Raw genomic sequence first — 27,792 nt, forward strand, 5'->3', positions numbered from 1 at the left:
GCCAGATTATTAGGTATTCTTTGGTAGTTACTTGAATTGGTGCTTACCGACCGTCATGTAACCAGATATTTTCATATACTGAGAGAAATTGCGTGACATATATTTCGTAGAGAAAACCTAAGCAGAAAAACGTGTTTGCAGTTGTACTGTATTAAAGTTGATAATACCCTAAATATATCAGTTACCATTGAAAGGCTTCATTGACGCCAGAATTAACATTGCTCAGATTCACAACAGTCTCATAACATTGTTATATTGTTTAAATTCATGATTACATCTTCCCATTACCCTCAGAATATTTATTTTAAGATTCGCAAATAGACAACATCATCCGAACAATTTCACGGCGGAGGAAAGTCATAATTGTGGATGTCGATGCCTTTCCCAGCACCATATCGTCCCACATGTCAACAGTCATGTTGTATGAAAATCTGGAATCTATCAAAAGAAATCTCAAGTTTCTCGTTATAGCTGACGTTGACACTATTCGTCCTTTACTACAAAAGGTATTTCGATATATGCAAGGCGTGATGTTGATTTGTGATTGAACACATCATGATAGTAATCATAAATACATTTGTAAGGCTGACCACGCTATTTCTGCATAACATTCAAACACATGAATACATGCAACATTGAGAGCACAATATCAAGGAGGACATGAAGCATGACCCAGTCAATTACATATATTATCATTTAGATAGTACATTGTAAGTAATTAATGTCACACTGATCTTATACCTCTCCAGGTGATTTTAAACCTGTGCGACCACTACAGTATGATAACATTACATCTTTACAGACTTTAATGTCAGCAATGATGGGGAGTGATGTTGAATGCTATTTTTAAATGGAGATCTGAAGCATGGTGTTAATTCGAATTTATACCTCCCTGATGCATGCCTTGAATCAGGTATCACATTGAGCCATTAAAGGAATTCAATGCTATAAGCTTCAACTCCAAACTGAACACCATAAAGTAAGGCAAATAGTCCAGTTTTAATGCAACTACCGTTTTTTCTCTTTAATATATTCTCACACATTTCCTCCAACCACAGCTTGACATCATATAAATTGCATGGCATATTATTCGCTTTAAGAGATTTAGAAAGGTGATTTCGTTTTGTCAGAGGAATGCAAAGGCAAGTTGAAATCTCTGAAAAGAACATTTTTTGTTTCTCAATATCAAGGTGGAAAGAAATATGACGCAGTTCAAACTATGAGAATAACTCAAGTTGGTAACGAAAAGCAAATATGACGTTTCAACAAATACATCTAGCTTATTCCAACAGTCCGCCCATCTGTCCTGAACAGGCTCAGCAGCTTGATAGCGACATTGGAGCAGGCTTTCTTCTTCGACACTTCTCCAGATGGCTGGTAGTGTTGACAACGGGAGCGGTAGATGCATTGATCATCGACGACATTGTGTTGGACAACGTTGCTGTAACAACGATTGACAACATCAGTGGCAGCATATGCAGGGTATGTTTGGCATGCCTTCATACTCGTCATTACCCTCACAACAGGTTATTAAACATAACAGTATTTGTGTATTACTGGAATATACTCCAAAGAAAAGATGCACCAGGGTAAAAGACACACACATTTGTCAAAGCAGCATTTCAATGAATTGAACTGATCATAACTATGCAATCAGTGAAAATATGATTTGACAAATGGTTAAGATGTTCCACATTATTTTCAGTAACTTCAAACATTCACTGTTACCTTTGCCTTTAATTCATAAACTTGCTTTAAGTTTGTGTTACTTCAGAGTGTACGTTTTAAGTTGGCTTTAGTCTCTTGTACTCAAATGTAGGCATTATATGCTCCAGGCAACTGGGTTGAGCTGACTGTATGTCTGTGCTTAGTGGATCGACTGACTGACTGACTGACTAATAGTTTCATTAAATGAATCTATCGTTTGCGACACCAGACAAGTAAATTAATTTAAAGGGATATTCGACAGCACGATAATATGTCCTATATATGTTATTTATGTAAGAAAAAAATGTGTTCTCAGAACATCTCCTTGCTACAAACTGTGATGTGGAAGAACGCGTCACGACAACTGCAGCTGGTTTCACAAGAACCTACAAAAGATCCTTCGTCTCGTGTTTTTCCGAACACTGAAACTGGTTTGAATGGGAGGGTCCTGAAGGCAGCAGTATTACCGGTTGGTCTGTTGCTTACAGGAATGTCACACCCTGATAATAAAAAGCAAATATAAATGCACACGGGATGAGTGAGCAAGTGAGTGGTGTTTAACGCCGCTTTGAAAAGTATGTTTGTTATATCAAGGCCTGGTGTCATTATTTGAGATGCAAGTAACTATGCACAAGGTGCAAGGTCTTCGTCCGCTATTTCTTTCAACCTTGACCATATTCATTAAACTGCTCTCTCAAATGTCCTTTGGGGAAGAAAAATGTGTACCACAGTCGACTCTTAGTACTTTTCCATCAATATCTTAATGCTTCACTGTTTTCCTTAATGCTTCATTTTGAATGATGGTTTTAACTAATAAAAACAAAGCTCATCAATTTGTCTCATGTTTTGTTTCAGTGGTTTTCATGCAGGCTAAATAATGAAACCAAAACCTTCTCTGGACCCTGCAAGAAAATCATCTTTCATCTGTCAAGGGTGTTAAACTTCAGGTAACGTTTTTCGAAACTTTGACACAGGAACACGAAAAAGTTCTTTGCATATTATACCATGCATATTTCATTGTCTTGAAAATGGAAAAGGAAAGTTGACTCTCGTAAAGTTGAAGCCAGCTTTCTTATCTTACAGTATTGTGGAAGGTATTTTGGTACACTGAATCTTTATCCTTAGATGTAAATATGAATAAACAGTCACACTGGTATCCTTTATTTCAGTGGGTAAATCAGTGGAAGGGAATTGGCTATTTGATAGTTATTTATTGACAACAGGTATCCGATATACCTCGACTTTCAGTAAACAATTACCTTGTTTTGACTTTTGCAGACCGAGCAGAAATTCCGATTTATATGCACAAAAAGCAGGAAACTAAGATAAGCAAGGAGAGAAGCATCATTGGTTCCCATAGGGATGCCTACTTCTTACCTACCAAATTTTACATAGGTGTTATCAGTGAGGAAGTAGAATATTTCACACATTGTTTTCACAGTAGACGTTAGATTGCAAATAAATTTCACAGCGCTTTGTGCGATTCCAACGATATCAGGTGCACGTGTTTATGAATCACAATCAAATTATGGTGATACCACGTGTTGTCGAAAAGATGAATCTTGAAAGCCATGTGCCAATATGTTCTTTCTCTTCTTGGCAACAAATATGGGGTAATGTTGATGTATATATTCAGGGAAGTGATTTACATCAGTCGGGATATCACACTTTTAGATTTACAAATATATGCAGAAATAATGAACAGTTCATATATTTTATGGAACATTCAGTTCTATTTATGTTCTTTCCAGCTATACATACATTGAGCCCGAAGATCAGTCATGGGGAAAATATGACAACGGCACATGGGATGGAATCATGGGACTGTTGGTAAACAAGGTATGGTGTGAAAAAAAAAATCGTGTCAATTCAATTCAGTTCTTTTTGTATGAAAGGCCACAGTCTCATATTCAACGGATTTCCATAACATAATTTTAGAAGATTCACTTCATAACAAAAACGCATGATGTGTTTTTATGTTGTTTTAGAGTAACTAAGCAGGATAGTAATGAAGACAATCTTATTGTAAACAAGGTAAATGTAATGTATAAAAAATAGATATTGGTGTCCAATTGATTTGGCACCCGACGTCACAAGACATTCGTTGATTCGGTTGTTCCAATGAAGTTGTTTCAAGACGACATGCAGTTGCGGTATTGGATCTTTGGAATATCATCACAATAAGCAATACTAACATATAACACTACATTTCATCACAACTAATGATGCTCGTGCATGCTATTAGCAATCATACAACCTACTGTGGTATATCGTAGATAAGAAAATGTTATCGATCGGTAAACCAATCCCACAAACCAGTAATTATCTAAAACGTGTGAAAATGAGGGCACTTACCAGAACTAATGTCATACATTAGTGATAAAGGATTTATGTACTGCTTATCTTTGTCGTTGCTAATATGTGATATTTACGTATTATGTCATACATGTACATATAATCAGCAATAAACATAAACTTCAAGAGCATACACGGTTGTAACTTTCCATTTCCTACAACCAGTTTGGTATATGGAACGTAACAATGTACGCAAACACTGGAAAAACGTTTGGGTTATCTCGTTTTACTTTTTAATATTCATGAAAATATTGTTTGTCACTTCTGAAACCACATAATACAAAGAAGTCTTGAAACTATAATATTTTGGCAAGTTATATGTCATTGTGAAAGTGAAATATTTATGCACAGTTAACCCGTTTAGTATATAATTATATAAGAAAGAGTTTCATGAAGTTGAGAAAAGTGATATTTTCATTGCAGTGAACATAACACCTGATATTTCACGGGTCCCCCTCAAATTGTGTCACTTTATCCTATGTGTTACGTCAGTTCCACACTGACAAGGCAAAGATCGACAGATGGTCATTTATGTAGTTAATATTGCCCCTTGCCGCTTGTTATTCTCTCGAAAATGTGTCTGATTCCCAGTCAAACTAAATTGTGAGGGCTTCAATGATCATGCTTGTGTTTCTGAAATGAATGGATACAATGGTAAGCTCAGAAGGTCGTGCAGTCTTGGAAAACAGAAACAGTTGATGGAATTTACTGAAATGATGGTTGCAGAAGTAGGTTTCGTTAGACTTACATAGGCTGTTGATTTAAAGAGAACACAAGCCATTCTTAATATATGCATGTACATGCAACAACAAAGTCTTGTTTGATGCAGTTGAATTGCCATAAACTTTCAGGAATAAAAATAACCACACAGAGATCATTATTCGTTTGCGATACGAGCCACTGACGTATCCGATGTTTCTCATTTTAATCGTTTCAGACAGTTGACATATCGGCAGTGCCTTATGTTGCGAGTCATCTGAGATCACACTTCGTGACATTTCTGTATCCAATCAGATACACCTATAAAGACATCCTCTACAAAAAACCTGACTCCCGCGTCAACTGGACAGTACTGCTATCCTGTTTCAAGTGGCAGGTCTATGTATGTGTTTTGGTGACACTTGTTGGGGTGATTACTTCCTTTCTCATGTGCAAGAGATTTCCTGTCCATCAACATGGGCGCAGCAATCAGGATGGCCATCAGACCCTAGAGGCAATAATGTCGACCATCGGAGTTACATGCAATCAAGGTAAAGGTACAACGCTACTGTTTTGTTATATAAGATCAGAGATTACATGTATACTGGAGTGAAAGCTATAATACCATTTCAAATATAATAGGAACCCTCATTCATAGTGTATCTTCACCAAACGGCTGTGCCCACTGTTTCCTCGGGCGCCTGTGTGCCACAGTCAGATGAATTCCCCTGAAATGCTGTTCGATTTAAGACACGAAGTTATCAATCTTATTCGTGTCGTTGACATTGAATGTCGGATTACTGAAGCAGCCCTAGATATGTCCCACAGTTCTGGTGCAGAAATGAATGTTTTCCCTCAACACAATGGTGGGTAGATATCGTTCCCGCCCTGGTAGTTGTCTTTTTAGGTCTTCCCCCGCCAAACCCTTATCTTAGCCCCAACCATTTGCCACTTTTAGATTTATCAAAGTGCCTGTCAATTGCATTCTGTGATTGGCCAGTTTCAATCATGCCTCGATTTTTTTTATTTTCTGTCATGTACACGTTTGGGGGCCTTTACCGTTGCTGTACCCGATCAATGAACCGTATAGTTGTAACGTTTATTGGCATATGCATGTAACAAAGATGTGTCACCATGGAATACATGTTTGACGTGTGCAGTGTCAACGTTGAGCGAGTGTTCTATCCGCGTTCAGCAACTGTGTCTCTTGCAACAAAACTAGTCGTTCAATTCTTATTGCTGACATGACTGGGGTTTCCTTTAATGGTATTCCATGTATACTGGTAACCATGCATATTCAATGCAAAATGATATTTCCTTGCTAGACGAAATTGTTACACCATTATCCTAACATAGAAGTTATATACGTCAAGGGATATGATTGCCAATTACCTATTGCTGATTAGTTTATATAAAACATGCCGATATTCTCGTGCTGTGATAATTTGCTTGTTAAATCTATTGTAAGGGAAAACATCTGCAAACTTTTCGGCAATTAGATTACCAAAAGAGAATATGCACATTAACGATTACAGGGTCGTCTACACTGCCACACTCAGTGTCCAATCGGACCCTCCTCGCATTTTGGTGGCTGTGTTGTATTCCCATCACGGCAGTGTATTCTGGGAACCTGGTTGCCTTCCTAACTGTGACCAAGGACAATGTCCCATTCACGGGTCTAGATGATCTGCTCGACAGTGGCTATGATATTGGAATTGAAACCGGATCATACGTCGCAGAGATCTTCAGTGTAAGTGCTGTATTCTCCATCAAATCTTTTTTTCTACCACAATACAGGTCTGTGCCACAAAACTTCCTTGGAAATTCTCGTCATATCATATAAAGAATGCACTGATTCTTAACCATCTCGATGCATATGTAACACGTTGCCTTTGTTATATGAATCCTATTTTAATTGACACCTTTGAATACGTATTGCAGATGTACATCATTGATTCACCAGTTACCTTGTTTTCCAAATAAACACTGCTAATTGACTTGCAATGTAAACACAAATGTTGTTCACATTTTAATCCATTTTCAAATGTTTATTGACAGTATTGTTACAGTAATCTTCTCGAGCTGGTAATCATCTTGTAAGGAGTGAATGAGTGAGTTGAGTTTAACGCCGCTTTTAACATTATTCCAGTTATATCACGTCCTGTCAGCATAGTGTGGGAGGAAAGCCCGAAGTGACGCAGGTCTAAGACGTTTACCACTTCGGTGAAACCCACGAGCACGGGTATGGTGCTGACAAACCTAGAAACATCATTGGGGCGAACCGGGATTCGAACCCACAATCCTTGGTTTCTGGCGTGCCCAAGGGACGCAACTCTGCACAGCGAATCGCGGCGCCTTAGACGAATGGGTCACCCGTGCCCCCCATCTTGTAAGGAAAATCATGCCAGTATAGAGAGAGGAATTTGGAGATTAGGACTGATATACAGAATAGACATGGTCACGGATAGAAGCACTCAGAGTTTAAATAATGTAGTATTAAGCAAGCATAGCTTGCTTGTGAAATAAAAGGCAGTTGATACAGAGTTACGGCGTACGCAGGTGCTCAGAGTCCCATGCCCTTTGTATTGATGTTGCTGTTATGGAGCTCTGTATGCAATTCTTGACGACTTATTCAAACAAATGATACTTACACATTCGTGATTGCCATTTGATTGTAGGGGTCGAACGACTCTGTCAAGAAACAAATCTGGAAAAAGAACAGGGAGCACCAACCTGACAACCTCACTAGTGAGGAGGACATAATGTACCACAGGACCAGACTAGCTGAAGGGCGGTATGCTTTCATAACGGACATCGACGTTATCAACAACTACATGGTTGAAACATGTGAAATGGCTCACACAATGGAACATATATTTCATACAATGTCTTCACTGATTGTACCAAAAGACTCTCCTCTTGCCTTGTTAATTGATCCAGAGTGAGTTTACATATGAAAGTAAAACTAACAAAACACTTTATGAAGCCATATGCAATCTACCTTCATATTGTTTTATATTTTTGCAAACACCTGGTATCAGCACTATTTGATAATGATTCAAAAACACATAAATCTGACCATATTATAACTATGTGAAGAATTGTGTACCCAAGCCATTGATAATTTGAATTCTAGCAAGCTGATATCACTGGTGGATGATGGGATTATTGATAAGTGTGTATAAAATCCAATCATGTCCAAGACCAAACGCCCTTAAAGTGATTGAAATGATGATTTTGTACATGTACTCAGTCTGCCCAAAGAGTTCACTGCCACCACAGGGTAGAATCTTACAGTGTATCCCACATGTGTAGACTTGTTTCACGTTAACAAACGATTTAACTTGACATACTGACTCTCACCTTCTTGATGTTAATATGTTTAAAACGGTAAGGTGTTTGTGTGTTTCGCATAGGTAAGTTCAAAACCGCAATGCCAAAGAAGCAGTTTTCTGCATTCCTCAATCATTTTTATTTTCATCCTAACAGACTGATGGTCCTGGTGGAGCGTGGGGTTATTGACAAGTGGTACGAGCTCCCCAACCTAGACGAGAAGGTGTGTTCATCAAAGGAGGGAGAAAATAATGGCCTGAAACTGAGGGATTTGTTCACAGTTTTATTTGTTGCTGGATGTGGCGTGGGGCTAGCTGCTTTTGTTTTAGTGTTTGAGATATGTAAATATAAAGTACTATCTCACATGAAATGGACTCCGGAGGGAAAAGGACTGTGATCCTAAATATCATTATTTTCCAGAGAGCAAAACATATCCAGACGCATATTGCGAGCTACAACACACACACACACACACGCACGCACGCACGCACGCACGCACGCACGCACGCACGCACACACACACGTGCATGCACATTGCTACATTAGTGTAAAAATATTAAGCGACTTCTCATACTGGCTCAGATGTCCCATGCCACACGGGAGAACTTCACTGTGTAGAATGCCTACGGGATCGTCGATCAAACTTTATATGTATCAGAATAGCATTTACCTTGGAATTGTGGCTGCATAGGACTATCACTATGCCAACACGTGGTGAGAACGTGGTCAACTGTTTAAATCTTAAATATAAGAGCGACCTTCAGTTTTACCTTGTGTGGAGGAGACATGGGACTTGTTCTTACTTTGTCCAGTCGATCTCTTGCTTGTACTTTCCATAACCAACACCAGAACAAAGTAGTCGTGAGCCCGATGTACTTGATGTATATTATTTGATTCACAACCAAAATATTATTGTAGTGTCAACGCACATGTGTTGACGGGGAACTAACTCTTGGGGGAATAAAGGACAAAATCGACATCACTGTCCCGGAACGCTTTATGCACAACATGTAAACAATAAACAACAATTGCACAATGAGCGGAATACCTGCTCTGACAACACAAACACAGCGATGAGCGGACTTTCCAGCTCAGACGTACAAGAGGTGAGCGGAGCTCCAGCTCACCTCAGGGCGTTTCCTACGAGCAGCATATCCTGCTCAAGGTCGTCCCTATGCCAGCACTCGGAATACCAAGCCTGACTAACACCCTAGTAACTGTGTAATGGCAGCACATATATAGTAATTAACAACAATGGACAGACAAAGAGACAATGACATTGCTTTGGACATTGGACATATGGACGTGATTAACCAACACAGTTCATGGAATGATCAATTAGGGCAATAAATGCCATACTATAAAAAAAACATTAGTTAAAGGGAAGTGATATGGTAGTCCAGGCTGACTGACAGTTAATATACAATGAAATGTTGGTGAGGATTAACGTAATGACAATTAAGTTATGGAGACATGGCTACAGGGTAATTTGCCCTTGGAGTCAAATGTACTGCAGACAACGGTAGTCATAAATCAGTCGCTATGACAGAAGTATAAAATCTGTTCCTGGTCAAAACATGTTTTCATTTTTGTAGGGCTACTGTTGAGGTAAACAAGAAATACACAGAAGCAGCGAAGAAGCAGCAACGTGTTACAAAAATTACAAAATAACTTAATATGACCAACGAACTCATGATTAATTGTACGTATTTAGGTGATACCACACTCATTTTTGTTAGAATCCTCAATGAACCGAAGAAAGTCAATGCTTATAATTAAATTCGACAACATGTTTTATCTACAATAGTTTAGCCAAAAACAGTTGAATATATCAAAGCAGACAAAAATGACCAGATTGATAAACATTCTAGGTGTATGAATACATACTGTGGCGTGACATGAATCAGGTGATCGTTTAATTTATGCACATAACTTGACACGCCTACACAGTCAGTAGCTATTCAACGGAGAATAGGATCAAAACAGTGTTCATATGACCTGTCAATTAAGGCAAGAGGCGAGAAGAACTGCAACAGTCAGACTGTGTGTAACGAACCGGAAGAAATATGTCCGGGAGAAGGCGGCCGTTTCAAATGACATGGTCAGTTACCGCCAGATTCAAACATTACTTCCCTGAAAACGGGAAAACAAAGTTGTAAAATTGCTAGTTAGAATTGAAACCTGAAGACATGAAAGTTGAACTGAGGGGAAAAAAGGGCGAGCGGGCCTGCACGTTTGCTGCTTCATTCACTCAAAGGGTAGTTTGGACAATGAATATGCATGAATGTCGCTAAATGTCACGTGCATGATGTTATAAGGTTAAAAATGCATCTCAAAAACATTAGAAAATGGTAACAAATAAAACCATTATAACTGCAATGAGGAGTTGCATTAGATATAGTTTGTGACATAACTTTTATTTTGAAAGGAATCAATAGATAAAAGACATTTCACATTTATCAAAAGTGTATTCTGGACATTTCATAATTATCATTGGATTGGTTCCTGGCTATCGTCCATTAGTTGATGAAACAAATAGAGTTTCAAGGTATATTTCATTTGGAGCTTCCGATTCGAGTCACACAATCAACAGAGAGATGAGCAATCTGGCACGTAGGCTTCTGTATTTTGCCGATTACGACACTTCTGAGTTCATGGTCAGATGACAAAGACAGGCCAGGCCCGAACACTATAAAATGATACCTTCACCATTAGGAGTCGAATCCCGATCGTTCTAAGTTTTCCCCAGTTGGTGAGGAGTCTGGCCGTTCTGATCCTGTCCTGTATTGACAGATGGGCTGAGAGTAAGTAAAACTATGTGAGTATAAAGCTGGTGTTGCGTTTCTTTATTATGCGTGTGTGAATGGTGATAGAGACAATTTGGAGTAAGTGTCGTTAGACCAATCACTCCTTGACGGAGCCGAGCCGCGGCGGACAAGGCGAGTGGCAATGTCTTGGCGTAATTTACCATGATGACCAGGAACGGCAATACATTTAGTAACTGTAATAGGGTCGCACTGGACGCCCAAAAGCAGTTACGACAATGACGATACACGTGAGCAGAAAGGGAATTCCGTCGACTGTTGGGATTCCCCGACATTCCGCTGTGATAAAAGTAGTGCGCCTCGGTGGGTGTGGCTTATTTTGTTACATTTATTGGGAAATGAATGCAATAACACGTGACCAATTCAGCTTATCAGATTGCAGGATTTTCAATGAACACAAGAATGAATATTATTGGAATATGTATATATGATGTTAGTTTACAAATGCTGATACTTGCTGATGATACTACAGTTATCAGTTACAGCCCTAAAGTTCTACAAACAGCTTCAGATACAGTTGTTGATTACGCATCCAAGTGACGATTAACAATGCATCGAAAAGTGACACTGTTGTGTTTCATGAAAAAAGCAATTACTGTGTATGCATGCTTATCACAACAGACATGAAATGCCTTTGTTTGATAATGTAAACTGTTGTTGGTATTGTTCTACAATGTAATCTTCCTTTCAAATTATGTCCAGAAGAGAGCTGTACAAAAGCAAGGCGCACTATTAATTCTCTCCTCTTTGTAGCTCTAAATAGTAGTGACTTACATCAATATGCAAGTATCAATATATGGAAAAGAATGTTTTTAACAAGCTTTTATTCATTTTACTACTACAGTATTAAAATCAATTATTCCCAACAATGTGTGGTAATAATACCAATATTTCTTACTGTTTACAGCCTGTATATATGCGGGACATTGGTATATATATATATTTGTTTGATTATATTGTTATCTAAATTTTGAATTACATAATTTTGATGTTTTGAGAATCTTCGGATTTTTCAGGAGGACATTTATGCATTTATTCATTTATTCGTTCGTTCATTCATCGATCTTTTAACAACTGTCACAAAAATCATTCGATACTGACACAGCAAGACACAGTTATTTGCACACCAATCAGACAACTCTTACCGACAGGGTGTGGTGGTGTTTCAAAGTGAAACGAATGACATTGTCTATTGCCTAATATATGCAGAGCAGCGTCTTTGATCTTGTCTCAAAACCATGTCATAGACGTTAACATTCGACAATATGGCGTAGAAATAAAGACATTCGACAATATGGCGTAGAAATAAACACATTCGACAATATGGCGTAAAAATAAACACATTCGACAATATGGCGTAGAAATAAACACATTCGACAATATGGCGTAGAAATAAACACGATGCTCGCTGTATATGAAAGCAACAATTCATCTGTCATGATTTGTGAATGTTTTTGACACCCAGTGTATCCACAATTAACTAATACGTTTCAAATACACAAAAATATATACAAGTTAGGTATTTGCCCACAGCAAATATTTATTTGCTAAATTGCGTCAGTGCGGTTGATCAACACATGTTTAACGCTTATTCACGCTTGGCGTTGTAGATTATGATAAACTCAACAACAAAAAGTCCTGTGACGCCAATATTTTAGTGTATTTTTCAAACAAATAAAGTTTGATTTTCAATATTGTAGTACATGTATGGAAACAAGTCATAAAAAAACTGCTACATAAAAGCATGCGTTCCATGCAAAAGTTCACTTTTATGCAAGCCAAATGCATTTCACTACCCACGAATGGGTATACAAATATGTTGCGTTAACGTGATTCCATATGCATTGTTTACCATCGTGCTGACAACAACCACTCAGAAAAACAACTAAATTAGGCAATTATTCAACATTACGAAATGCCAAGCCTGTCCGAAAATGAGCGTCTGCGAGCCATTGGTATGCTTGAAGCAGGGTCGAGTGAACGTGATGCTGCAAGACAATTTAACGTCCACAGAAACACCGTTTGGTGTTTATGGCAACGTTGGCAACAGACGAATGCAGTCAGAGACCATCCTCAGAGTGGCAGGCCACGCGTAACCAATAATCGACAAGACAAGACAACAGTGACTGCAAGAAGCATCCCTGGCCTTCGACGAATATCTTCACAAACCGACGTCAAGTTGAACATTAGGTCAATCATTGTGTCATGGAAGAAGATCGGTTCGGGGGCGGCAGCGTTATGGTATGGGTGGAAATACAGCAGGACAGAGGACCCGTTTCATAGTGGTACAGGGAAATCTCAATGGACAGCCCTACCGCGACGAGATCATCGGTCCTGTTATTCTACCACTTTTGCGTCGTCGTGGCCCAGGCATTTCCTTTCAACATGACAACGCCCGGCCTCATATTGCTCGACTTAAGGAATCTCTTCAACAAAACAACATGAATGTCATCCCCTGGCCGGCTCGCTCCCTTGATCTCTCACTAATCGAGCACATGTGGGATGAGATGGATCGGCGCCTTCGACGTCAACCATGTGTTCCACAGACACTCCAGGAACTTCGAAACATGCTGGTATTAAACCATTTGAGTTTTTTATATGTTGCAAACCGAAAGTGTTTCAGATTTGGTAAAAAACATAACTTTGCATTAAATCTTTTTCAATGTCACAGGAACTTGTGTTGTTCAGTATATGTATACAATCAGGCTGTGTTGACATTGTCATGTAATTCATTGACCCACATTGTCATTGTTTACATTGATATATATACAACCAGGTTGTGTTGACATGATCATGTAATTCAGTGACACGCATTGTCATTGTTTGAATTTATATGTATATACAACCAGGCTGTGTTAACATGGTCATGTAATTCAGTGACACACAGTGTCATTGTTTGAATTTATAGGTATACAATCAGGTTGTGTTGACATGGTCATGTAAATCAGTGACACACATTGTCAACGTCAACATGTATATGTTTACAACCTGGTGTAACTCACATGTACCATAGGTATATAACATATTTTTTCTATATATCACTGGTTGTATCAATCAACATGACTCAAGGTAGTGAAGATTGGGAGGTCAAGTCTAAACCTCCATCTGACAGTGTTGAGTCTAGGATGTAAGCTTACTTGAAGAGCACTGGTAAATATGACATTCATCAAGTTACAGCCCAACCAAAACAGAACCATCAGTTCACTTCCAACCCAAGCCAGGAGCACATGGTCACACCAACCACACCAGGTTATTCTCCTTTATCTCCCAGTCGAGCAGTAAGTACAAACCCTTGCATTTACCCACAACCCTTTTCGACTTGACTTTGGCCTGTACACCAGCAACCACTGAGAATATCTATCATTTCAGGGAAAGGGTGATACATCCTATGAGATTTGGAATTTCGAGATCTGGTGCCTCATTAGAGATGACACTTATCCTACTGCCACTCTGACACAGACAGTTAGGAAGTCACTTAAAGGTGATGATGATGCTTGTATTCTTCTTTTCTTGGATGAAGACGCAACAGTGACAGATATTATAAACTGTTTTGAGGGTCTGTATTGTACAGTTGTCACAAAATCCTTTTTAAGAATTCGGAATACACATTTGAAGGATGCAACAAGACATGTCTTGTTTCAACATGTACTTCTGCACACATATGCAAACTGTTAGCATTATTGAGCAGGAGCTCACCTCCTATTCTCAAGTCAAGCCCAAGTTCACTCGTACACAACACCAGCCACAGAACATGGATTTATCCACCATCTCTCCAGCAAGGTATTTGAGCAGCTATCGGAAGTCCAGAGTAGACTTGAGGAACTAGAGACAGCTCTGAGGAAACCATCGACTGATAACTAAGATACTTCAGCAGACCTTGGACAGAATAACGGCGTTGGAATTTCACAAGGAACACCCACCTCTAGAGTATAGCATGGGACCCACCAGGTCTAGAAGTAGAGGAAGAAGCAGGGGGTCATCGTGGATAATCGTTATACTAATTCAGCCTACCGCTGTGCGCAGGTGGAGGCACTCCCCTTATATATGCCCTCTAAATCTATATCTAACGTCTAGTATATCAATTATATCGAATACAGTTGTTAATAACCAATCAAGTAGTGTAAATTGAAGTTAGTAAAGAATCGATCGCGTATAATATAAACATCGCGCTAATCGCCATTACTAACTTCATCACTGCACTAGTAAGGCAGTGTGTGAAAGGAACAATACTATATGTTTACATGTTTCATTTTTAATACCATATTATACCAAAAACACTATTTTATGGATCACTTACAGTCAGTATATTATCTTATTATAAACGCACTAGCATGGATAGCCAATAAGTGCTATTTTTGTGATATATAAGTGATATATTTTTGCCTATTTTACATTCTATCATTATTACATATATCACTTATAATGCAAACAGTCAATCGTCACCTGTCAGCCTGGTAGGACGACAGTAATCAACACCTTTCTGATGTTGACGCGTCTTGTTACAGGCAAATAAATACATTTCATAAAACTCCGTCTTTGAATACCAGTCTGTGATAACTAGAGTGAGTGAGTGAGTTAATATTTTACGTTACATCGGCAGCATTGCAGCCATATCGTGACGAGATAAAATTTAACCCCAACAATACATATGTTAACTGTATAAAATTCTGTCGACGAAGGTGTGACAACTAGAAGCCTGACCTTGCGACATAAGCATGCGGCATGGGACAAGGTTGACATCGTCTTGCCGTATTTCTTTCAACTATTCGACAAGTTTATAGAAACTATTTTACCGAAAATTGATGTGGATGCGACAGCTTGCTCGACGGTAATGAAAGAACGATGTTACCAAGGAAACGTTTGATCACGAGGAAGTAATTTGAACAGCGACATGACGTCAGTCCATCATGACACAGCTCAAAAAGTGTACTTGATCGCAGCATATTAGAATGTATAATAAAGGTGTTTACAGTGTCAAATGTGCTTTTCAAGAACAAGAGCAAACATATTGGGTTAGTGTTTTCTTTGTGTTTAAACTGGAACGGATTTCTCGAAGACACCAAATTACAACCAAAATCAGCACCATTTATATTAATTTTCTTATTTTGCTAATTTTGCACACTTTTTCGGTACCATATACAACGACACGAAAGTAGCATCATGATATCATTCAAATAGATTGTTTTATGGTGTTGTTTCTGTTTGAGAAGTGATGACACGATGCTGTTTCATTTCTTTACATTCCATTACTTTGTCGTTGCACGTTTCAAATAAATCTACCAACAAACAGATCAGTAAATAATTCTGATGAGGCTAGAGCCTTGCTGGTTTACCTTCCGGTGTCTGGGGATTCATGGCACCGTGGCCGGCGTATTGACCTGTTGTGTTGAAAGAGTTAAGTAAATACTTCTATTACATGCCTGTCTGATATTCCGGTGGGATAGAGAACTTTGTTTTCAGCCCACTGTTAATCAGAACAAGTGCTTTTAAAATGAATCTGAAAAAAAATCTTGTAATGCTTCTGCATGAAAGTCATAATGCCATAAATGAAACAAACGTAAATCAATAGTCTTTGTAATTATTTCCTAGGGAAATGTGTTTGTTTGTTGATAACGTCGCACTCAGCAATGTTCAATGGAGCTGTATGACGGGGGCCTGTAAATAATCGAGTCTTGACCAGACAATCCAGTCATTGACATCATGGACATCGATCCACGCAATTGGGATCCATGAAATGCATCTACCAAGTCAGCGAGCCTGACCACCATCCCGTAAGTCGCCTCAAGGGACATGTGATTAACGTCGATAATGTGATGTTGGCAGAAAGAAGTGATGTATTTACCATTCCATTTCCCTAAATACTGTAGTTGCTGTATCATTACAATATGGCCTTGTTAAATGATGGCAATCACGTTTTATTTTACAAGGATTCATTTAACATATTTTAAGTCGACAGTGAAGAGCAAATAGAAGGCGTAATATCTTCATTAACATGTTTACAAACCACTTCAAGAGTTGTCACGAAGCCGAATTTCGTCCACATAAATCATTCAAAGTGTTATGAACCGATTGTACATGTGCATTCAAATATAAGGATAAACGTGTAAAGTCACAGCTCTCGGACTGTGTTGGAAGCGTTCGACGTCTGAACATGGCAATTCCTGACATTTTAGGAACTTCTCTTCTGTTCATACAAGGTGGGTTCTTGTCACTTTAAGCATTCACTATAACTTTCAACAACAAAATGTTGGTTTTATATTTGCCAAACAGTTAATGCTTCAACAAAACATTTAATTGTATTTCTAATATCAGCGGCTCGGATGTAGGGGATTGATTTGGCATATCCAAAATAGCTACAATAATGGACGAGATAACTGTACCGTAAACACTTCAGGGGAGCAATAGCGACAGAAATACAAATCACTTTGATGTGTTGTCATGGGCCTCTGTACCTCGGGTATATAGGTTTGAGTTTGTTCGCTTTGCCTATTCCAAATGTTTAGCATAATGGATAAGGTAATTGTACTGTTATACTTCATGATGATCAATTGCAGAATAAATACGAATCGTCTTGATTACTACTGTATTTGCCAAAGTGTAAAGTGCAAAGTTTCATATTAAACAGTTTCCGAAAACACAAAGCGTATTTGAGTCTAAACCTTGTTTGTTGTCAAGAAAACATATGTTAAGTGATACTAAAACATAAAGAATGACTTATTTAGCATGTGTTTGAAACATACAAAGTTTCATAATAAAGTCTTAAACGGTTTCCGAGTTATGCTCCGGAAACGGAACGTGACGAACATACAAACGGGCTTTGTAGCCATGGAAATGTCTTGGCTATTGGGATACTATCTATTTACAATCAATTAACTTATATATTCTAATTGTCAGGATAATGTACCTTTGAGTTTGTGTTAACAGTGACCGTCCTAAACTAATGTCCAAATAAACGATACAAACTGTTATGATTGCTTTATTATATATAAAAAAACATACTTAAACATATCCCACTAACCAAGCCAAATGTCATTGGTGGGAAAAAGCGGGAAATTTTTACAATTCGTGTAAAAAAGTGCACTTGCACAAAATGCACGTGCAGATCTACTGTATAAAACTTGTGCCTCGACACGTTAGGAACACAACACCAAAAAAGCACACCAACAATTCACGTTTAACTGCGACAGAGAGGGAGAGAGCCGTTGGAATGGCCCAACAGGTAGCGACGCACGCCATCATTGCCAGGACGGTTGGATGCGCCCGTATCACCATTACCAGGTTGATGCAACGGTTACATCAGACAGGTCCGACAACAGACACGCCGAGAAGCGGAAGACCACGCACGACCACGCCCATTCAAGACATCTGCACACGGACAATTCACATCTGAAACCGCTTCGTCACGGCAACATTAACGGCACTGCGACACACGATCAGTCGTCATACCGCGTACATGAGAAAAGGAGCCCATGGTATCAGAGCACATCGACCCTACCTACGTTTAACGTCATCGTGCTTTAATGCTGCAGGTGGACATATCTGATATTAACGTGACATTATGATGAGTATTCTGACATTTTACACACTTGCCTCGTCATGTGTTAGGACTGGGACTTTCACCGTTGAACCCACTCCACTTTATGGGCCTGTTCTGATTGCAATGCATGTTTGTACACATAATGTTAAAAGATTGCTCTTATGAGATATACCACTATGTTCTAGATATGTTTTTGATTTTCTTCCATAACCTTTCAAACACTTGGTATCGTTTCTTTTGTACATTGGTTTTACTTATGAATTATGAAACAGTAATAGAGAGCACCTTTTACCTTAGGTTAAAAGAAAATGGCTTACATTTGAATCGGATTTGCACATTTCAAAGAAGGTACAATCAGGGAGTCTTTATAAAAAAACACCTTTTACAACTAGAAAAAGTTCAAACAAATGTTAAATGAATTAGGAATAATCAAGGATGGACAATAAAAGGATTGTGTACATGTAACTAAAATATTTCTTTGTATGAACAAATGGAGATTGGGTAGCTCAGAACCACCCACCAACAGCATTTAGAAATTACGAGACCAATCCCCTTAAAGGTATGGTGTAAGGTTTAAATAGGTAAATACATAGATGGATGGATGGATGGAAAGAGATAGATACCCCAACGACTATGTTGGGTGTGTTGCAATCATGTTTCCCTAAATGTTTCTTTATTTTCAGCATGTGGGTTCCTTGGGTACTCGCAAGCTGTCTCTGATACAGGGAACATCAGCAGTTTCTTCTGTGAGATGGACATGTTACCGACGGCTATCATTATTGGACCAAAAACAGGTTAACACTTTAAATGGTTTGTTCCAGTATGTAGGCTAAAGCTTTGTATGCTTGTGCCACATTACTAGGCGATGCTATCTCAATACTTAGTACTTTTTATCAATCTGTCTCTACATACTATAATTATATTATGCTTTCAGCCAATTTCATAATTGAATTGGTGCTGCCCATCCGTCAGGTTATTAGACATGTTGATTCCCTGACAGAAACTAGAGGATATGCTTATCGTTAAGAATACGTCAGCATAACATGTTTGTATTTGTACTGCATTTGTGTAAGAGTATTTATGCTGATAATACTACATACATGCCACTTAGTAGTGTAAGGCTTAATTGACCCAAGAATAAAAATTGTTCATTCTCTGTGTAATAGGGTTTAAATGGAAGGTTATATTTACTTATTAAATCTTATGTTTTTAAGATTCGCTAATAGACGACATCACCAGAACAATTTCACGACAGGGGAAAACCGTCATTTTGGATCTCGATGCCTTTACCAGCACCATATCGTCGCATATGTCTACAGTCATGTTGCATGAAAATCTGGCGTCTGTCACAAGAAACCTCAAGTTTCTCGTTCTCTCTGACATTGAAACAATTCGTCCTCTGCTACAAAAGGTATTTCTGTGTATGCCATGCGTTATTCTGTTTTACGATACTACAGTTTGCCTGTTGAAAGAGGCGACTAACGTGATCGGGTGGTCAGGTTCGCTGACCTGGTTGATGCATGTCATCTTATCCCAGTTGCGTGGATCGATGCTCATGATGTCAATCACTGGATAATCTGGTCCAGCCTCGATTATTTACAGACAGTCGTCTGTAGCTGGAATACTGCAGAGTGGGGCGTTAAACACCAAACACACAAAAAAGAAACAAAAAAGACAGTTATGTCATAGGTGTTATCATAAGTTTACCTGTATGATCGACCACGTGAGTTTTGCACAACACGCAAACATGATTACATGGAAGAGCAAATAGTGTCTGGTGAGAAAACAATATCAAGGGAAACATTAACCATCACTTTATGACAGCTTTCTCTGTGCCACTGAAACTTATGAAACCCTGAGTTTTTATCGACCCGTTTGTTCTTCTGTTCACAATATATTCCCACACATCGCTTTCATGCAATCACAGCTTGACATCGTATTTTTCGTTCTTTAACTTCCAACAAAAAGAGATTTTAAGAAGTGCTTACATTTTCTCCGGGGTATGTTAGTCGATTTGAAAACCTGATTACCTGAATTGGTTATATCTGTTCACAATATATTCCCACACATCGCTTTCATGCAATCACAGCTTGACATCGTACTACCTATACGGAATATTTTTCGTTCTTTAACTTCCAACAAAAAGAGATTTTAAGAAGTGCTTACATTTTCTCCGGGGTATGTTAGTCGATTTGAAAACCTGATTACCTGAATTGGTTATATCAAGGTAGAATAGAATATGGTGCAACTCAAACTATGAATATTATTCAAAGAGAATGCATGTAAACTGCCAACTCAAGTAGGTAGCGAGGAGAAATGTCTGATGTTCTTGCCAATTTATCCAGCTTATATACACTGTCCTGTCATCTGTTATGAACAGGCTCAGCAGCTTGATAGCGACATTGGAGCAGGCCTACTTCTTCGACACTTCTCCAGGTGGCTGGTAGTGTTGACAACGGGAACGGTAGATGCACTGATCATTGACGACATTGTGTTGGACAACGTTGCTGTAACGACGATAAACAACATAAGTGGCAGCATATGCAGGGTATGTTTGGCATAGCTTCAAATTCGTCATTACCCTCCCACCAGATTGTTGAAATAACAATATTTGTGTATTACTGAATGAATTAAATGAATTAAAATCATGATTACAACTATGCAAAGAGCAAAAATATAACTTTGAAAAGTTGTTAAGATCAACAAATGTCTCCTCATTTCCTTCAAATACCCGCCTTTAACGAAGAAAGGTAAACCTTTTCTTATATTTCATAAACTAGTTTCAAGTTCGTGTTACATCGATTCGGAGTGTACATGTCTTCAGTTTGTCATAGTGCCTTATACTCTAATGTAGACTTAGTTATCTCTAGTTATGAATGCGACTGGGTTGTACTGATTGTACATGTATGTCTGTGCATAGTGGGTCAACTTACTGTGTAACAGTTTCATTCAATGCATGTTTCGTTTGTGACAGCAAATCAGCTTCATATATGTGATATTAATGTAACATTGTGTTGTCAGAACATCTCCTTGCTGCAGACTATGATGTGGAAGAACGCTTCAAGAAAACTGCAGCCAGTTTCACAAGTACCTACAAAGGACCTTTCTTCTCGTATTTTTCCCAACACCAAGACCGGTTTGAATGGAAGGCTTCTGAAGGCAGCAGCATTACAGGTCAGTCTGTTAATTACAGGAGTGTAACACCTACTTAAGTATCTGAGGTCAACTTACAGTATTTCTGAAATATCAAGGCCTGTCGGCATACTTTGAGATGAAAGTCCGAACAGATTGGTACGTGTCGAAACAATATGTTAACCCAGAAATCAAAAGAATTTAGTGTGAGACCAAGAAACAACCAACAAATGTACAATAAACAATGGCAGTATCAAATATATAAACAGTGGTCAAGCTTCCAGGATAGGCCTTGGCTGAGTGTCCAGGGTGAATCTTCACACAAAAGCTGGTCTTGAGGACATAAAGTGAGACATAATGTGAGATGAGATAGGTTTGCCCTTGTCCACTGATGTGGTCTAACTTGCTTTCAGAATTGTTCATAACAGGCTTGGTCCAGAATCGTAATATAGTAACTTCCACAGCACTGTATACATTATATAGTACTAATTTCTTGAAAACTAATTATGATCAAATACGATGCTGTGACCTTCTACTGAATTCAACAGAAACAAAGTAATACTATTTCAACATTGCTTAATAATACATTACACTGCCGTATAGCATGATGCATTTGTAGAACTCATGCGTTAGGTGAATACCGAGAACGCAGAAACAAAGAGACTCTCGACGGATCGCCACCTTCTACTGTACCCTGTAAAACTATATTACAACAACGCTAGGTAAACTAAGGTGCGATTTAGAATAGACAAACTGTGGACTATATAACTATAATATTCACTTTAGACATCGCAAGTTGAAACATGTATTCAAACAATATTAAGATTAAAATTAAATATCGGCAAACCACAACCAATACCCCATACAAAATACATTTCTGTCAGGCTCAAGCAAATACTTGAATTTATCACAAATTTTCAGTTCTTCCTCCGCTGTTTCTTTCTACCTTTTCAATATTCAAAATGTTGCTTTCTCAATTTGCCGCAAGGGAAACGTTGTTTATCTTAGCAATGACGGGTTTGACCAGGTACAATGAATGCTGATTAATTTGTCACACATTCTGTTTCAGTGGTTTTCATGCAAGCTGAATAATAAAACCAAAACCATCTCCGGGCCATGCAGCAGACTCATATCCCATCTATCAGGGGTATTTAATTTCAGGTAATTTTTTCAAAAACTTTGACACAGGAACCAAAAGAAAGGTTCATAAATTAGACCCTGTGATTTCATAATCTTTAAAATAAAACGGACACATATTTTTCATTGCAACTCCTTTCCATGTTAATTTCTGCTACATCGATTGTACGATGCTTACTATGCCTACACAATAGGGAATTGTATTGGACATTTATTTTGTCTCTGATGCCTACTTCGGATGTATATTTTATGGAAAAGACATTTACGAAAATATGCAGAAATAATGAACACATTATTTATTATATTGTACTCAGCAAATGAGATAGCTTTGTATATTTTAAACACAATTGTGGAATATTCGATTTCCTTAATGCTCTTTCCAGCTACACTTACGTTGAGCCCGAGGATCAGTCATGGGGAAAGTATGACAATGGAACATGGGATGGAATCATGGGACTGTTGCTAAACAAGGTAGGGTGTGAGAAATACACTTATGTCCAACAGAAACGATACCTAGTGTTTGAGAGGTTATGGAAGAAAACCAAAACCAAAAGCATATTGGTATCTGTCATCAAAGCAATCTCTTAACATCATGTGTACACAAATACATTGCAATCAAACTTTAACCTTTAGACGGACAGGCCCAGAAAGACGCGTGGAGGTCAACAATGAAAGTCACAGTCATTACACGTGACGAGGCAAGTGCGTATGATGTCAAAATATTCATCATATTGTCACGTTAATATCGGGTATGGCCACCTTGAGAATAAATCACGCTAGAACAGGCTCAGCATGAGTGAGGATTTGTCACAATGCTGTTGGCTTTAAAGAAGTTAAACACGTGTTTATGGATAGATGGTGTCAATCACTTGCTTGTCTAGTCCAGACTAGCAGAAATATTGCCGAGTGCAAACGTTAAACAACAAACAATCAAATAAAACAAACAACTAATGATGTTATTAACGCAGCAATCAATAAACATGCTTTGTGCAAAGCATAAGACCCTGTGGTCTTATTCATAACAAAGAATGAACAACACGTTCTACCCAAAAGTGTAACAATAATAGTTGAATGTGCAAAATAATCCAAAATAAACTTAATCATGCAATTTGGTGTAACACCGGGTAAAAATATCAATGAATATAATTTGTTTTACAGTTTCAAACGTACGATAAAGAGATACAATACATGTAGTAAATTTTACAGAAACACATTCGGTTTTGCAAATGTATCCCCTAGATCTTGCCTGATGCCTAACCAGACTGTCAAATGCACGGGTATCAATGGCATTCTTTGTGTTTTTCAGATACCTGGATATTCCTTTAATTTAGCTTACCTAACATTAAATTCACCTTCATGAGCAAAAATAAAATGACACCAGGAACACATGTATCTAGTCATCACACACTGTCCACAGCGAATAGTAAGCATGTCTGAATGACAAGACAGAACTGAACACGTGACAGTTATATTTTAGTAAAACGGTAAAAACAAGTTTATGTAGCTTTATGAATGAATGTCAGTTATTAGGAACTAGAATACCTTGCATAAATGACAACATAACCTAGCCTATCATTCCTAGATAAGGCATCTGAAAGCGCTAGTATTATTTTTTGTGTGTTGATAAACAATGCACTCAGCAATATTCCAGCTCCACGACGGCGGTCTGTTTATAATCGAATCTGGACCCGACAATCCAGTGATTGACATCATGCGCACCGATCCCTTGGGATACGATGACATGCATCAACCAAGTCAGCGAGCCTGACCACCCGATCACGTTATTCGCCTCTTACGACAACCATGGGTTGAGGAATACCATGTCTATCCCTGATCTTCACGGGTGCTAGAATTCTTGGTCACGTATTGGTAAGCTAGCTCAGGCAGTCATGCATCTTTTAAGCAGAATTAGTTATTTAATGTGGCATGAAATCCGGGAAGTAGCCTTCAACGTGTCTTACAAAGGCTATGCCTTTGAAGCAGATTCATGTCCATCTACAGGTATAAGTGCCATAACAAAACCATTTTTTCATGTAGTCGATGTACTATGCAAAAGGTCACGCTAAATCAACTCACATAGCATCAATTTATCGTTTACGATAGCTAGTTGCTCATTTTAATCATTTCAGACAGTGGACATATCGGCAGTGCCCTATGCAGTTTCCCTTCGCAGATCAAACTACGTGACATTTCTGTATCCAATCAGATACACCTACAAAGACATCCTCTACAAAAAGCCAGACTCCCGCGTCGACTGGGCCGTACTGCTCTCATGTTTCAAATGGCAAGTCAATGTATGTGTACTGGTGACAATTGTTGCAGTGACCACTTCCTTCCTCGTGTGCAAGAGATGTTCTGCCCATCAACACGGGCGCAGCAAACAGGTTGACCATCAGATGCTAGAGACAATAATGTCGACTATCGGAGTTACGTGCAAGCAAGGTACCATGCTACTGTTTTGTTATATAAAATCAGTCTTTATTTTGGAGTTCAAACGATAAGACCATTTCAAATAATAATACCCATGATGATATTTGTGTGCCGGGTGTTTTTCGGTTGTCAGCAAAGTATGATTTAGAACAGAGAGGCATCTATGTGAAGGTTTATCACAATAAGTGATTGCTGGACAACCTGATTCCGATTAGCTGATAATATGAAATACCAAAATGTTTGGCAGTGAAAACATCTGCAAACCATTCAAACAATTGAATTACCAGCACAGATATGTACATTAACGATTACAGGGCCGTCTACACCGCCAAACACAGAGTCTAATCGGATCCTCCTCGCATTTTGGTGGCTGTGTTGTATTCCCATCACGGCAGTGTATTCTGGGAACCTGGTTGCCTTCCTAACTGTGACCAAGGACAATGTACCATTCACGGGTCTAAATGATCTGCTCGACAGTGGCTATGGTATTGGAATTGAAACCGGATCATACGTCGCAGAGATCTTCAGTGTAGGTGTTGTATTCTACATTCGATCATATGTATGCGTTGGAGTCTTGCCTAAGTCTTGAATGGTAAAAATGCCTGTTTACACAGAGGTTCAGACTACTACGTTCTCGTCAATTTGAATTGCTTGGTCCGGAAATACATGCCAGTTTAGAAAGAATACCGGAGTACTCAGATTCTCAGAATCCACTATACATTACGTTGTGTTGATATTGTTGCTACAGGGCTCATAATGCATATTAATACATGATACTGACACATTAGACGTCATTGACATTTCATTGCAGGGGTCGAATGACTCTGTCAACAAACAAATCTGGGAAAAGAACAGGGAGCACCAACCTGACAACCTCACTAATGAAGAGGACATTGTTTACCACAGGATCAGACTAGCTGAAGGGCGGTATGCTTTCATAACGGACAGTGACATTATCAACAGCTACATGGCTGATAAGTGTGACATGGCTCACACAATGGAACAAAGGTTTCCTGCCATGTCCTCACTAATTGTGCCAAAACATTCTCCTCTTGCTTTGCTGATGGATCCAGAGTGAGTATACATATGACAATATATGAGACAAAACCATTTCTGAAGCTATGTTATATCTTTGTCCAGTGTACCATTTCGACCAAATGAGTTTATGAATCACTTTCAAATAGTTATGATACACGAGCATAATCAGTCTCGATAGAAGACGTTACACATGGGCATGTGGCTACATGTCAGGATACCAATATCATTCTCGTAAATATATTCGTCCTTAATGAATCGGTTCTTTCTCAACAAATTTCCTTGAAGTCCCGTGTACCTGAACCATTTAATCAAGCAATTATGACAGGCTGATGACATTAGTGGCGAAAGGAATTATTGACAAGTACTTTTAAAATCCAACCAGTTCAAAGAACAAAGACCCTTTGAGTACATGGCATGATACTCTTTTGAATATATTCAGTCTGGCCAAGGTGTTCAGTGCCATAACACAGTAGAACCGCGCTGTGTGTTCCGCACGTCCGGACTAGCTTAACTTTACAAACGAGTGAGCTTGACATCATGACACTCACCGTCATGATGCTAGTAGGGGGAAACGATTAAGTGTCTTTGTGCTTCCAATATGTAAGTTCACAACCTCAACACAAAAGAATAATTTCCTCGAAGTTCATTTCAAAGTGCAGCATTTAATATTCATTGTTGCAGGCTGATGTTCCTTGTGGAGCGTGGGATTATTGATAAGTGGTATGAACAGTCCAACCTAGACGAGAAGGTGTGTTCATCAAAGGAGGAAGAAGATAATGGCCTAAAACTGAGGAATTTGTTCACAGTTTTATTAGTTGCTGGTTGTGGTGTGGGGCTAGCTGCTGTTGTTTTAGTGTTTGAGATATGTAAATATAAAAAGGTATCTCACAGGAAACGGGCTCAGGAGGGAAAAGGTCTATGATCTTAAAGATCATTATTATCCTGGGAGCAAAACAGTAGAACCTGACTGTGTGTCCAGCATGTGTAGACTACTTTCCCAACTACAACGAGTCAACGTGTTAAACGATTCAATGTCTTTTCTTTTCCGATATGTAAGTTCCAAAACGCCTAGGAATAATCAGTCTCGATTATCTGCCAAAACATTTCCAGTAAGTAAATTACATGAATGGATCACTGAAAAAGGGACCACACAGCAGGTAAGCTATGTTTTCTGGATGCACGCGGCACTCACAATTTACTTACATACACTCAAATCCATTGAACACGCACTTGTGAAACGAATAATTGCCAAAAACTTTTTTTAAACATGACGATAAACCTTGGAGGGACATGTGCCCCCTTGTGACAGTTCGAGTTCGAACATCAGACCATCTTGAAGCGACGAGCCTAAAAGTGACGACCGCAACTGTCAACAGTGCACAGAAACACAACCTCTACTTATCTTCACATGCTGCACGCGAACACGAACTTGCAAAAGGAATACATAGTGAGCCTCTACATGATTTCCTGGTATGTTGGCATCTTATCATAAACTTATAAATCTTATCTTATTGTATGTGTACCCCTTGCAACTATTATGATTGTTATTCCCATGTGGGTTGATACGAATGCATGTAACAGCCCTAAAGAGTTAGGACG

General features: G+C 38.7%; 1 protein-coding gene across 1 annotated transcript; it reads left to right on the forward strand.

The window, feature by feature from the left end:
- Positions 1-1,254: 1,254 nt before the first annotated feature.
- Positions 1,255-27,115, forward strand: LOC139456977 (uncharacterized). The gene is made up of 15 exons (XM_071238438.1): positions 1,255-1,482; positions 2,024-2,180; positions 6,297-6,511; positions 7,440-7,555; positions 8,251-8,435; positions 19,140-19,250; positions 19,671-19,867; positions 20,837-21,004; positions 21,478-21,630; positions 22,658-22,749; positions 23,109-23,196; positions 24,855-25,167; positions 25,470-25,684; positions 25,967-26,163; positions 26,875-27,115. Exons 1-15 carry the CDS (start codon positions 1,255-1,257, stop codon positions 27,113-27,115), a joined length of 2,676 nt encoding a protein of 891 aa, XP_071094539.1.
- The last annotated feature ends 677 nt before the right edge of the window (positions 27,116-27,792 follow it).

This window comes from Haliotis cracherodii, unplaced genomic scaffold, assembly GCF_022045235.1.
Source record: "Haliotis cracherodii isolate W230 unplaced genomic scaffold, xgHalCrac1.p SCAF_12, whole genome shotgun sequence".
NCBI lineage: Eukaryota > Metazoa > Mollusca > Gastropoda > Lepetellida > Haliotidae > Haliotis > Haliotis cracherodii.